Source organism: Antedon mediterranea, chromosome 9 (genome assembly GCF_964355755.1).
Source record: "Antedon mediterranea chromosome 9, ecAntMedi1.1, whole genome shotgun sequence".
NCBI classification, from domain to species: Eukaryota; Metazoa; Echinodermata; class Crinoidea; order Comatulida; family Antedonidae; genus Antedon; species Antedon mediterranea.
The window spans coordinates 20,643,884-20,658,946 of NC_092678.1; the positions used below are offsets into that span (position 1 = coordinate 20,643,884).

At 34.4% G+C, this 15,063-nt stretch overlaps 1 protein-coding gene across 3 annotated transcripts in view; it reads left to right on the plus strand.

Moving 5' to 3' along the window:
• The first annotated feature begins 2,016 nt into the window (after nt 1-2,016).
• The window catches only part of LOC140059613 (uncharacterized), a 32,840-nt gene continuing 19,793 nt past the window's right edge, over nt 2,017-15,063 (plus strand). For all 3 annotated transcript variants that reach the window (XR_011847235.1, XM_072105591.1, XM_072105592.1), the window contains exons 1-4: nt 2,017-2,166; nt 7,274-7,445; nt 12,937-13,051; nt 14,598-14,770. Coding sequence is in view for 2 of the 3 variants with exons in the window: in XM_072105591.1 (XP_071961692.1) it covers nt 7,354-7,445; nt 12,937-13,051; nt 14,598-14,770 (380 nt within the window). In the remaining variant the exon portion in view is untranslated. The remainder of the gene's footprint in view (nt 2,167-7,273; nt 7,446-12,936; nt 13,052-14,597; nt 14,771-15,063) is intronic.

Here is a 15,063-nt window from a genome sequence, read left to right on the forward strand (position 1 = left end):
CAGAAAGAATTGTTCCGGAAAGCAGAGCACACAATCTTTAAAAACAATGAATTAATCATAATCACACTACCATTACGTAATTTATTATTTATAATTAATTATAATAATTAACCAATTAAACAATATAGGGATATACTCTTTGATCTCCGGAGCTCACCATCCTGGTGTTATATTTTCTTGATACAAGAAATGCTCATGATATATATAATGAATTGCATGTTTTTAGAAAAATGGAAATATATTTCCCACAATCACATTTTTTCCAATCTCCTGCTTACAATCATGGCATGGCATTATCATTTTAATTTCGGATAATGATTTACTAAATAATAGTTATGTTCACTGTGACTTTGTATCTACAATATGACTTATGTTACTGATTGAACTGCGGTAAAGTAGAGAAATATCGATCAGAATTCTACAATTGAATTAGGTATAAAATAATAACCGTTTAATACACAGTACCCTTTCAATTATGTTGTAAGAACTATTAATTACTGTCATCCGTATCTATAATTTCAAAAGCACGTACGTTTTTTTAAAATGTAAATAAAAAAAGAAACCAATGCACAGTGTATGAGAGATATTTTGGGATTGTGCCCACACCACAGCTTTTGCACAAATTTTGCTAAAATGTCTATGGCAGGTGAAATAACTTCTTTGCTTGGCAAAATAAAATTTGCTCAAGTATATAATACATTTGTTCGTTTGTTTGTTGTTTGTTTGCACGATAGCATGTGACAGTTAATGGTTCTGAAATAACAGTGCAGGAAATGCTATTTATGTAATTTCTCTTTCATTAGCGAATATTCACGCGAATCGAACATTCCTGAGTTATAGTTGCGCAGTTTTTTCACAAAAGTAGATGAATATATTAATACGCATGCGCATTAGTGAGCACTTCAGATTCGCGAGAAAATGGGAGATCAATGACACAACTCTGGTGCGTCAACTCAGTGTTATGCTTTCTATACTCAACACAAGAAATGCTTAAGCGTCATGAATCCAAACCTTCGCACTGTTTTCGCAAAAGCGAGGATAATCAGGTGAACAACAAACTTGTTTTTCCATGATAAAAACTAAAATATTTTTAACCACATGAAGCACAACGTAAATAGAAACCCGTAGCGCGTCCCAAACGACAGAGGGCGGTAAATACAAACTCAATACACAGAGCTATTATTTAAATACTGCCCTCCTTTTCTCCACACTGTCTATCATATTAATATTATAATATGTATATTGTGCACTGAAAAACCAAAACAGTGACGCTCAGCTGCATTTGCCAGACTGGATAGCTTGTTTTATTAGAAAAAAATGTTAACAAATCGAAGATAAACGTCTCTTGCCCATAAAATATTGCAGTTACCAATATTAGAAAAACATAGAGGGCGGCATACAAATACCTACAAACAAAAAGTATTACGTTACTCGAATCAAACTCTGTTAATTTGGTGTAAGAACAAAAGATATAGAAAATAATCTTTATTTTAGAGAGAGCTATAAGACACAAACATCGGTGCCCTTTTTTTCAGAACATCTAATAATATTAATTATCAACTCTATGTTCGGACCGTCTCGTCTGTATGATTAAGCAATAACGCCTTCAAAATCGAATTTGTCAAATAGGTAATTTTTAGATATAAGCCTACTATAGGTATTCAGAATTAATAATTTTTGTTAAAATATCGTTAAAATAGTTTCGTAATTGAATCAAAGTATCTAACAATTTTTAAATACATTTTTGGTACGAAAAGCCTCTAAGTGTCTCCTGCGCCCCTTCTGGCTTGTTGACAAATACAAACAGGATGTAAAATTCACAACATTTATGTGAATTTTTGTAATCGATGAACAAAACCACATTTAGTGAATAAAAGAAAGAAATTATGCAGAGTATCCGCTAATTTCTAGTTTATTAGTAGTGTGTGTTGTCACCTATGACCTTACATGACGTCATCCGAGAGAGCCGATTTTTTTTTTAAACTCGAGGCGCCCTTCAAAACAGAATCAAAACCCGTCGCGAATTTTTATGATGGCCGCCAAGGAGAAAACTGTAATGTGTATGTAGGCTTTGGAATAACTGATTGGTACGAAACTTGGATGAAATTAAAATTAGCACTGAAATAAATTATGTACCGCCACGAAAACACGTAGAATATAATATCGGTAGGTTATCGTTTTGTTAAATATGAAAATGAATGGTATTTAAGCGTGTGCATTATCTACTGGAGTGATTTAGTTTTGACTTTCTCACGAAACATTTCAAATGTTGACCGGCTTACCGCGTAGGCCTAGTACATAGTAGTAGGCCTAGGCTGGTGGTAGTTGTTTGTTTCCTACTGCTGTGTACCTATCCAGACCACTGCCAGAGAGGAGTGGGTGTTGGTATACATATGCCTAGCCTAAGATCTAGGGATGAGGGCCGAGTTGATTAGAAGCGACCTGTATATAGGCCTAGGCTAGTAGTAGTAGTGCATTGTGCATTGAATGGTAAAAAAGTTATTGTTATTATTCCACTGCTGCTGGAGTGGAGAATGGAGGTGGTACGGTCTTACCGTCATTTTGCATGCATTGTTTGTTTTACCTACTCAGACTACCCCCACTCAGGAGAGGTGTGTCATTTGTCCAATGCAGGTCATACCTTATGAATACCATGACGCACCCCTGCATAAAAAAGGTGACTTTACTTTTAGGTGACAATCATTTACGTACCCATTTTCTTTTGACGCATTGATTGTGTTTGTGACAGTGTTGTTAATGGTGGTAGGTGATAAAGTGACTGACATTGACACACCATTGGTGACGTATCATTTAGGTTTTTTGACACACTCCTGCATCATTAATTATTGGTAAATGACCCACCTCTCCCAGGGGTAGTATAGGCCCTAATGCATTTTGTATATTTACTGTGCAACATCACATCATCTAGATAATAATACCCAATGAATACAAGGCTACAGATTAATTATTAAATTTATCTCGCTGAAGTAAAGTATTAGGCCTAGTAGTGGTCCGATTCCCCCACGATCCCTTCTACAATAGATATAACTAATGTTATTTATAGCATGTCCTTCAAATTTATATCATTGGACAATTATACACCGACTAACAAACACATTATATAATCAGCTACAGTATTAAATCTTTGTTAAACAGTAAACAAATGCCAATCATCCAATCATAAAAAAGCTTTAGTTTGATGGAAACCACAATTATCTTTGTTGTCAAATGTTTATACACTATTATTGATCTCGATGTTTTTTCCTTTTTTCCTCCTATTTCTCGTCACAAATTTGATCTATGCTCGAACTGTCTGTTTTCAATCTTCACTCTTTCCTAGATTCTGTTACGTTTGGAATGGTCTTCCTTGGCAAGTTTCGGGAATTTGAGACTAGTCTTCGCCAACACTATTTCCATTTCTAATTTCTCCTCTCCTTGCTTCTCTTCCTTTTGATTTTCCCTGGTCTGCTGTATTTTTTACATAACGTCTTAGATATTAATTTATCTAACCATTTTTTTTCTTAATTTTGCTATTTTAATTTTTTTTTTTTACCATTTATATTATATTTATATTATATTTTATTTCTGTAAAGGAAAGTCTTTACACACTGATTGGGTTCGCTTTTGGCAATCCTGACTTTTTGTTTCTTTTTGTATTTTTATGTATTCTGTTGTAATTGTAATAAAGACGATATTGAATTTAAAATCGAATCAAAAGCCCAGAATATTTAATGATCCTCCTTCCATGTAACTTTGCTACTTTAGTTAACCACATGACCAAGGCAGGAAGTTGTTGAACAAACCTGGAAACACTGTTGCAGAAAGTAAAGCTATCTCTACACTATCAAACTTTATGTGGAAAAAAGGGTGATGTGCCCATGTACTGTATATGGACATAATGATGTCATCACTACCATATTTGGGCACATCACACTAGTTTGATAGTGTAGAGACAGAGCTTTATAAACACAATCGGTGTTATTAGTAAATTTTATTAAAGCAAAAATTATGTTTTGATTATCAAATCTAATTATAGTATTATTTGCAGGGTGAATTATTTAATTAGTTATATGATTTATTTTTGACAGATAATCCAATCTGCTTTTTTGCTGTCACTAGAAAAATAAAACACAAGTTTTTATTTTTGTTAATATTTGTTCGCTTTTCCTCATCCAACCAAGCACAAATTGGCTTATGATTTTTTTAATTGTTTTAACTTAAGTATATATCCAATGTGAATTTAGAAGTACCTGGTACAAATTTGACTTAAGTATGAGAACAAACATTGACTGTTTGTCAATTTGTTATGATGCATGGGTTTTCAATTTGTTCAGTTTTATAGTATAAAAAAAATAACTTAACTGTAACCCATCTAGTTTATATAAGGAATAAGGAAAATTAAATGAATGTAATCTATAATTATATTTATATTATATTATGAAGTAGTCAACATACTGTACTAAAAACTAACAAAAAGACAGTGGTTTTTTGGTTGCGTTTGACACACTCCAGACAGTAAATTTTGCTTAATACTAAGTACAATTATTATATTATCAGACCTTTTTCAAGTATGCACAAGGAGTGTGTTAATTACCGCCAGACCAGACAAACATTTGTTACGATTTTGCTGTTATGTAATGTCCACCTTATGTTAAAATGGGAACTTTACATATTTATTTCAGATATCCAATATTTCTCTGCTGTTTCATCATTTAAAAAAATCTTTTTTTTTGTGTGTGTTCTTTAACATGTATTAAATGTAAACAATTAGTTTTTGCTAGTGCTGTAGCAGTTCAGTCTGTAAACTGCTGGTTTAAATTAAAGACTAACCTCCATAGACTTAGGGGGTCTCTTATGACTGGCCTGGTCAAGGGTTCTCATTAATAATACTAGTCATCTGATGTACTGTAAGAATGGGAGTTGCAATGATGTAATTGAAGTAGAATATTATGTATAGGCACTTAATGTGAATGCTCCCAGTAACTGTACAAGCCTGGAGTAGTTACACTACAGTATCATAACCAAAAACATCCACTAATGTCCTTCAATTGCAAAATTTTAGTCGATCAAAGCAAAGAAATACATTACAATACAGACTCAGTATGTCCACAACTGTTAGTGTTATAGCATTAGTTTTATAGCATTCATTCTTCAGACATAATAAAATAAATAAATAAATTAACAATGTATAGTGTGTACTGTTAATGGTAATAATAAGAGGTAGAATATGTGGTTAACAAGTTTGCTTAATATAACCAAGTACTAAGTTCGAATCCAAACACTGCCACAGTTAATAATGTCACCATGATAACGGGTCCAGTTAAAAATGTTACCAAGTTAGGGGCTTTAAGCCTAATCAATTAATTAGGTGTTCATTTGTTGAAATAAAAATGATTATTTTCTTGAAATCCAACATAAAATCTTGTTAGTTACCAATGGTAGAGCCAGCATATTTGTTCTCTTTCATCACAATTCTCATATACAGTATACAGTAATAATGATTTTTGGGCTGATGGTTTTCACCGACAATATTATTTATAGAAGCTGCAAGCAATTGTTTATACATATACACAGTGTTATTTCATCAGCAATATTTACTGTAGTAGGTAAGTACTGTAAATCATTTTAATTTGGAAACCACAACATGTACATGAACACTAATAGGGGCTACACTTGAATTTTACATTAAAAGTACATTGATTTTCTTTTTAAATATTTTTAGTGTAATGGTTTTGGATCCATCAAACTTTTGTTTTTAAAATGTCCATTTGTTACTGTAGAGTTGATTAAATAATGATTTAAACATGCTACTGGATGCTGTTCAGTAATTCACTCTATAATATATTTTAGAGGTCAGGTTGACTTTACTTCCCACAATGCAACAATTGTATGACTCATCACAGTTGTGTGTTTACTACAGTACAGAGGATGTTTATTTTCCAGGCTAATAATTTTTAGATTTGACACTGTATAATATAGTGTATACTGTACTATACTATAGAATTTACAATGAAAATATAATTCTAGATGCTTAATTTTTTAGTGTATAATAACATTTTTGTATTAAAATTTAATATTAAGTATTGCACAGAAATAATAAATGTATGGATACACACACAGACATTTATTAACTGTAAATATTAAAGTACTCGAAAATATGCTGTGGTCTAGTATTGAATGAATGCTAAGTTGTACAATACAGCAGGATCTATCTTTAATGAGTAGAATAGGTGAGCAGTGAAGCGTGACCGCTTGTTCATCTGCATTTCAATGGGCCTATTATAATGCTAACAAAGAATTTGTATTGAACTGTAGCTCAATAATTCCCTTTGTTGGCATTTAAACTTCAAAATTTACCTACTGTATGACAGCTAATGGGTATAGTACAGACTAGTAGATACTGTGAATCTACCACCATTCACCACAAAGAAATTACTGTGAATCTACCACCATTCACCACAAAGAAATTACTGTGAATCTACCACCATTCACCACAAAGAAATTACTGTGAATCTACCACCATTCACCACAAAGAAATTACTGTGAATCTACCACCATTCACCACAAAGAAATTACTGTGAATCTACCGCCATTCACCACAAAGAAATTACTGTGAATCTACCACCATTCACCACAAAGAAATTACTGTGAATCTACCACCATTCATGGTTTTAACTATTCTGTAGAATTTTCACTGTAAATTGTGTATACAGCAATACATTTGCATTAATTTATACAAATGGTGAATTTTAATGCATTGAATAATCAAAATAAAAATAATAAATAATGCATTAAATATTCAATATTATTATAACTAAATTAATAATTAATAAATAATTATACAGAATCCGTAACTACTGTACAGTAGGCTGTGGTGAAATAGATTTATAATTAATATTCTGCTATTCAAGGCTCACATCAACAATTTACATTGTCTGATATTAACATTGAATAGAACATTGGCATAAATTGGTCCGCTATCCATCTACACCTAGACGAAGTGATACAAATACTTTATCATACCGTCCTTACCATGATAAGACAATGTTGTTAATAGTCAGTCTGTTTATAGTTTTTACTTTTGGTAATTGGTAGTCTAAATTACTTTATCACTGCAAGCATACCTCCATGGCATAGCTGTATCATTAATATATTATGGAGGTATTACTACAGTGTATTTATTTTATTCGTGCCTAGCTTACTCGGATAAACCAACAATTGCCCATGTTGAGTCTCTTATGTTCTAATTTAGACTATTTTTGTATTTTCACAGACACACCCACCTGCAAAGGTAGCCATGTCCTTTGACCCGGGGGTAAAGTCTAGCAACCTTACCCCAGCGCCAGTTCAACAATGGTCAATAAATGCGTAATGAGTATTACACTGAACTTACTAGCAACAGCTGCAGACAGCGCCCCCTATGTTACGATGGCTGCAGGATCAGAGTAAGAATTTGTTTACATTTTTTTATATTTTTACAATGCTGCTCTGTAATTCTTTAATGTTTTGAACACAAATACTGTAGATTTCTCATGTTTTGTTCTAGTGCTGAGGTCATAAATCATACTTTACTTAAGTTGATGTTAGCAGAACAGTACAGTAAATAATTTTCAATATGCCAGCAGACATGTTATATTGATTCAAAGGGAGGAAGGGGAGGTGTTTATTATTCCCCTGTTCCTAATTTGGGGTACCATTGGCATTAGTATATACAATTTGGGTCCATCAAATCTGTTAAATGTACCGTATATTTCGGTGTATAAGTCGCACTTTTGACACGCAAATTTGACCTCTAAATTAAGGGTGCGTCTTATACACCGAACATAAATGCCTCACCACACAGATTGTACATAGGCCTAGGCTATCACCTCGTTTGCTAGGCCTGAGTAGGCTAGTGATGATCAAGCGAGGCTAGCCCACACACGTGCGTGTTGCACACACGGTCATGCACTCGATGTTGCGGCGAAACTCATGAATAACAAGTTAGAAAGAACTTGTTGAGGCTGGGCGCGGCCGAGCCTAGGTAAGAAAAAACATAAATAAAGGATGCCGTTGTAGATATAACAAAATATATTATTACAATAATATTGATTACAATTTAAAAAAACATTGTTTTGATGAAATATAAGGTGCGTCTTATACATCGACGATATAAAAAATACCGATATTTTACTCTCAGTTGGGGGTGCGTCTTATACACAGGTGCGACTTATACACCGAAATATACGGTAAGTATTATACAGTACCGGACAGAATTATTGCAGATTTTGAACGCATTCAACGCATTGTTAAAGTGTTGACAACGCGTTGAAACTGCGTTGTCCGTTGGCGTTGAAAGTGTTGAGTTCGTTGAACTGTTTATTCAACCAACACAATGTGTTGCGTTGAGTTTGCGTTGAAATAACGAACAATCGGATTCGTATGGTATTTACAGATTGCCAGTGTGTATTAGTAGTAGTAGTAATAGTATAAAATACAGTATTACAAATATTTAAGAAAACAAACATAATGTGTATTTTTCCGCGGAAACCTAGCTTAATATATTACACTAGGCTAGGCCTACTACTAACGAGTAGGCCCCGTGTGTATATGAGCCGCCAGGGCATCATTTATAAGGAGCGCCTGCGCGACCGCGCTCCTCCGCGCTCCTCAACAGGCTTCGAGGAGAGCAATTTATCGCGCTCCTTAATTTTCAAAATAGAGCCTAGCTTTTGACAGTGTTGATTTTTCTGTCAAGAGGCCTAAAAACACGTGGATTTTTAAAAGTTAAAACCAATCTAGGCCTAGGCTAATAATATATAAGCTAAGTTATAAAGCTACAAGCCTAATGGCAGTCCCTCGTTTTTAAGGATCGCGAGCGCGATCGCAATCAACAACCTTCGAAAAGGAGAGCAATTCATCGCGCTCCATCTCACAGTGCGAGGTACCAACAAAGGGGATTCCCCCAAAGATTATATAGCGCCGCTACGCGGCGCAAGATAGGTAACTGTTGCCAAGCTCCTATCTTATAACACTACGCGCCCAGTAAATCCATGGACGCCATTCGGGCGGACAGGTTATTATTGTGATTTAAATGTAAATGGTTTAAATTTGGCGGTCCGCCTCGAAGTATCTGTGGTTAACCATCTTTATGATTGATTCATGGAAAAGGGAAGAAATTATGTAAACAAAGTAAAATAAAAGTTTCTTTGGGATCTGGACACTTTCCGATTAATTCTGTGTGTTTACATTGATATGTTTGGTTAGACAACTTCGTTCTTTAACCGAAACATCGTGGATATTGCCTTGACAACGACTTTATTCCGGTTCAAACTTGTCCGCCGGAATGGCGTCCATGGATTACAAAGGTCTCACCCAGTTACCTATCTTGCGCCGCGTAGCGGCGCTATACAATCTTTGATTCCCCTGCCTGCGCGCATTCAACAAGGGCGAGTTTACTTCATCGCCTCATAGTGCAACCAGTACGGTGTCATAGAAACACCTCCTTTACAGGAAGATCATGTCCCAACCAATAATTTTTCCCTTTATGTTTTTATGGAACGAGTTAATAAAATATATTTAATTTTAAAAGGAAACATTAATATAGGAAACATTAATATAGGAGGCCTAAATATAATGTTTATTATTTAAAAAAGCTTAGCTGCTGGTTGCTTTAATTATGTCATTTTGAAGATGGATTATTTCTTCGAAAGTTCTAACCAATTTTGGTCACTCAAATCCTCCTCAAAACACGTGCTGATGTGTGACGTCAGCATCTTCTAGAAGCTCTCTCTCAGCCCTCCCCTATTGTGCGTGCGCCCATGTGTGACACATGTAAACATGATCAAATATCTTTCTTAATTATTTTAGAATGACACTTTGTAACTTATTATCAATATCTTAATGGCTGTTGCATGTTAGAATTGTATAATTTATGAATTGAAGGTAAATACTTTTCAGGTTTTCTGTCTGATTTCTAGGCCAACAAGCTAGGCTAGAAAAGCTAGGCTAAAGGCATATAGTTGGCCAGGACAGGATTCTCCAGGCTCCTGAAACCCAATCTACCCAGGCAGGCCATAAAAAAAAAATTGGCTTGAGTTTTTTGTACTGTAGAATAATACGATCCCCACGGAAAATATTGTGTGTAAAGGTGGGTGTGGGGGATTTTAGGGGAGAGGTACAGTATACATTTGTTGTTCCCGGGGGGGGTTATCCCCTGCCGGGCAAAAAAAAAAATGTGTACAAAAAATTAATAAGGGCCAGCCATTTTTAATAAGGGCGACCATCCTTCAACTTCAACATAAATATTTGAGGAGAGCGATTTAAAATTTTTGCAAGGAGAGCGAATTGCTCTCCTCGGTGATTTGAGGAGAGCGATTTGTTGCTCTCCTGGGTTTTGCATACGTGATGCCCTGAGCCGCGTCTGCCATCTCAGTTAAAAGTAGTGGTCATGTCCTCAATTACTGTGTGCCTATATTAACTGGAGTATTAAATACCAAAGTTAAGGCGGCGGTGAATCTTGGAGGCTAGGTCACATCGTAATTAATTATTTCCAAACTAAAAACTTCGCAGTACTGTACTACATTTTTCTCGATTATTTATAAAAACAACGTAGCCTACACCCGCCGCCATGGAAGGCAACAATACACCACCAACATAACGATCCAGCATGGTCGTCGGACGTCGTCCTTTTCACGCATGCTTTTCGTGACGTGAGGGACGAACTGATCGAAAGGTGAAGAGTTCATTCATTATGAAATATTACGCGTAATAATTAAAAGGGAAAAAATCGTTTAGTTTTATTATTATCCATAAATATATCATTATCATGTATTATATTATAAATTAATTATTGTGGTGCCTAACGTAACCCCATGCAGAGAAAAGCGTTAAATATAATAACCAAGAAATAGGAATGACCAATTTGATGACAATAGGCAATGTTAGGCGTTTTCTTTAAAATCAAAACCTGTGCCATACCATATTATTCACGCCAAGGTGTAACCCACAAATATTTGAATAACCAAACAATTCAGAATAAAGAACCACTTTATTCTGATGCAAGACAATATATTATTACAGGCGCGAGGTTTAGGCGTTTTCTCTTTAACATACTATTGTTTCTTAATATAATTATATTGGCCTCCTCCTGAAACTGTATGAATGGGATGGGAGTTGCGAGAATATGCGAGCGAACAGCCAACATTTTAATCAGTTTACAGTGTGATGCTTTTCAAAACGCGCAACGTTTTCAACGCGTTCAACGCTATGGGATTCAATTGTTTAACGTCGTCAATGAACGGTCAACGGGTTCAACACATTCAACACGCTCTATTGTTAATGTATTCAAAACGCTTGTTGTACTTAAAAATGTAATGTTGTTCGATTTATAAAGATTTAAATTGGTTCATGGATGGGTGTCGGACACGTCAAATTTTTTAGTTCTTTCAAATTACATTACAACAAACAATGGGACAATTATAAAATAAAAACCAAAATAGAGAAACAATATTTTAACTTTATCTCTTGAATCTCGAACAGCTAAAAAATGTAGGCCTAAATAAAATTAATTACTTCGTCGTCATTAACGATCGTTAAATACGTCATAACACACGTGGTGTTTTTCTCGAGGAAACCAGGGTGGCGGCCTCGTGTGTTGATGTCAGTAATTTCCACGTTGTTTGATTTTACGACGTGAGATCGTGTTTTCCCCCGGAAGGCCTACAGTACAGTGTTAACTGTTAGACTTGGCATCGACCTTATTATTCGATGTTTTCCTTCACTAAACACTGGGAAATATCACTGTGTGTTTTATTTGGTAACTGTCCGTTCAATACTATTACTTAAAAATATATCTAAGCTTCAAATATATTTTATTTATATTAAAATATCTGGTAGTGACTGCCGATGGGTATTTTGCCTGTTGTTGTTACTGATCGTTCAGGCGTGCAATCGGCCAGTCTAGTGCTGCAGCAGCTAGCGTTGAAATAACTAATTGTTTACTTGACATGCTGATAATGACTTTCGTTGAATAAACAACTAAACGTTGAAAGCCGTTCAACGCAACGCAAACACAACGCAACGACAACGTGTTGAATGCGTTGGGATTTTTGCAATAATTCTGTCCTGTACTGTACAGTACTACAGTCAACTAACCAAATACTGGACACCTATGGTTGCCATGCTTGGAGGGCAACAGGAAGTGAAATGTCCAAACTTAGCACAACATACAAAACCTTCCTAAGAAGAATGCTAGTGAATGGCTTTCAAAGAGTCTGCCCACCAAACCATGTAGACATATCCTCAGATGAAGAAACAGATGAAAACTATATAGACTGGCGTTACGTAATTGATAATGACGATCTCTACAAAATTACTGGCTGTCAACCGCTAGAAGAATATGTCTACAAGCAACAATTCAACTGGATCGGACATGTAATTAGAAAAGAAAACGAAGATCCTACAAAAATTCTTACTTTTCACACAACACAAAGTAAACGAAGAGGTCGGAAGATACCATCAGTACTTGATAGAGTTGTACAACAAAGTCAACTTACTAGATGCAACTTCATTAGAGCCTGCTTCAACAGAAATTTATAATTCCCAGCAATGTTTTAACTGTATATATGAACTGTTTTATAAGTTGTTTTGTGACTGTGTAATTTGGTAGTAGTCACTCTCATACTGTAGGCCTACATTTAAAAGTAACACATCCAAATGCCAACTTCAAGTCAATGGCTACCAGATGTCTCTGTGAGACGGTTATTTGAACCAGTACCAGTACCAGTTTTGGCCTGACCTAATATGTCTGGTTTTATGGAAAGTCTGGTATTTGGAATGTGTTTTAACGGTGAAAAATGAATTTTGTCCAATGAAGAAATTTAAGATCATTTTTTTTTCTTTTGAATAGTTCTAGGTTTTATGTATAAAAAAAGTTATTTTGTTTAATTTTGTTAGTCCTGAAGCCGTTGAAGACCCTGTCGCCACTGGAGATGTGAAATGCCAAAGTCAACCGTCAAACCACACTCCAGCCAACCTACACCACTCCCATTACATTGGTCTGCCATATCAGGTACAGTAATAAACTTGATTTAGGGATCGTGTTAAAATTGTTCTACCGCAGCAACTTCAGTAACTTACAGTAATAAATTTAAGGATCGTGTCAAAATTATTATTGTCAAGTATTCTACCTCATTCGCATTTTCACTCCTGAGGACGATCAAAGCATATTGATCGAAACGTCGAGAAAGTCAATCAGTTCTTTGCAGAACTAATATAATAAACGTGGTGTACCGCAAACTTTTACCAATATTCTACTACAGTTACTTCAGTAACGTACAGTTAATAAATTAAGGGATCGTGTCAAAATTATTATTGTCAATAATTCTACTGGAGTTACTTCAGTAACTTAGAGTTAATAAATTTATGGATCGTGTCAAAATTATTATTGTCAATTATTCTACTGGAGTTTGTTACTGCAGTAATTCAGTAACTTACAGTACTAATTATTGAGATCGTGTCAAAATTATTATTGTCAATTATTCTACTGGAGTTACTGCAGTAATTCAGTAACTTACAGTACTAATTATTAAGATCGTGTCAAAATTATTATTGTCAATTATTCTACTGGAGTTACTGCAGTAATTCAGTAACTTACAGCACTAATTATTAAGATCGTGTCAAAATTATTATTGTCAATTATTCTACTGGAGTTACTGCAGTAATTCAGTAACTTACAGTACTTATTATTAAGATCGTGTCAAAATTATTATTGTCAATTATTCTAATGCAGTTACTTCAGTAACTACATTTTTTTTAAATTCTTTTATATGTAATTATTTACCAAGTTTTTCTTAATCATATCAAAAATTTATTAAATAATATTTATCGCATAATATACAATCTACGATAATTTAATTAATTGATATAAAAAATGTAGCCTATTAAATAAATAACATCATTTGAATAAAAGAACAGAGCACACATCTACACATAATCAAACATCGTATACTCTATCTCTAACAATTTTTTCGATCTTCTATCGACTAAAGCCGAAGTATAGTCGTTATCTCGGAACCGTTCTATGGTTACCACCAGGTAGGCTTACTTCATCAAGGCTTCTATGAATGGATGTACTAGTTGGGAGCAGGAACGCTAGTAGACCAAACCCAGTACCGTTTTGATTACGATCAATCGGGAAATTACCTCACGACATCATATACACTGTTTATGACAGTGACTACCTCATAATCCACTATTAATTAGGGATCATGTTAAAATTACTCTACTAAGTTACTGCAGTAACTAAAGTTTTGTTTATTCCTTAACCTGTTTATGCAATTGTTTAGCCAATTTTCCTTATATAATCCCACACACTGTTCATTTCAGCGACTGCCTCAAATCTCTACATCTTTATTAATCAAATTAAAATCATGTGGAATAATCAGAATAATTTTGACATTATCTCTTATCCAGTTTGTAATAATTTATCATATTTCAACTAACCATCAAAATGTGTATTTTATTTTAAGATTTATTGAAAATGATATTAAATTTTTTTTATTATTAATTATAAACATAACAAACTGATTGATTCCAATTAAATTTGTTGTTATTAGGATCATAATTACGGAGCGCCACCACCACCCACCCCTCCTGCGTCACCCCCTCCCAAATTGCGGCCTGTTTCACCAACAAATAAACTGAACGGATTTCTAGATGATAATTTAAACATAAGCACGTTGAGTACCTCACCAAACTGTGCTGATGACAGCGTTACACGCTGCATATGGTAAGTAAATATTAATGTAAATATCAGTGTAATCAATATTTTTGTACAAATATTAAAATTCAGCGTTTTATGCAGCAATTATTTTTTTTATGATTGAATAAAGATACCGAAAATATATACTGTAGTTAATTGAAACAATGGTTATAAATGTGCTTTTTTTGTAATGCTAATAATTTTTCAGTTAGAATTAATTCATTTTTTTTTTTTTGCGATCTAGTTCAGAGTCTCTTGCTCATTCCATCCGTCCGTCAACAAAGCATTATGGTTTCCATTTCTTTTCTTGGGCCCCTGTC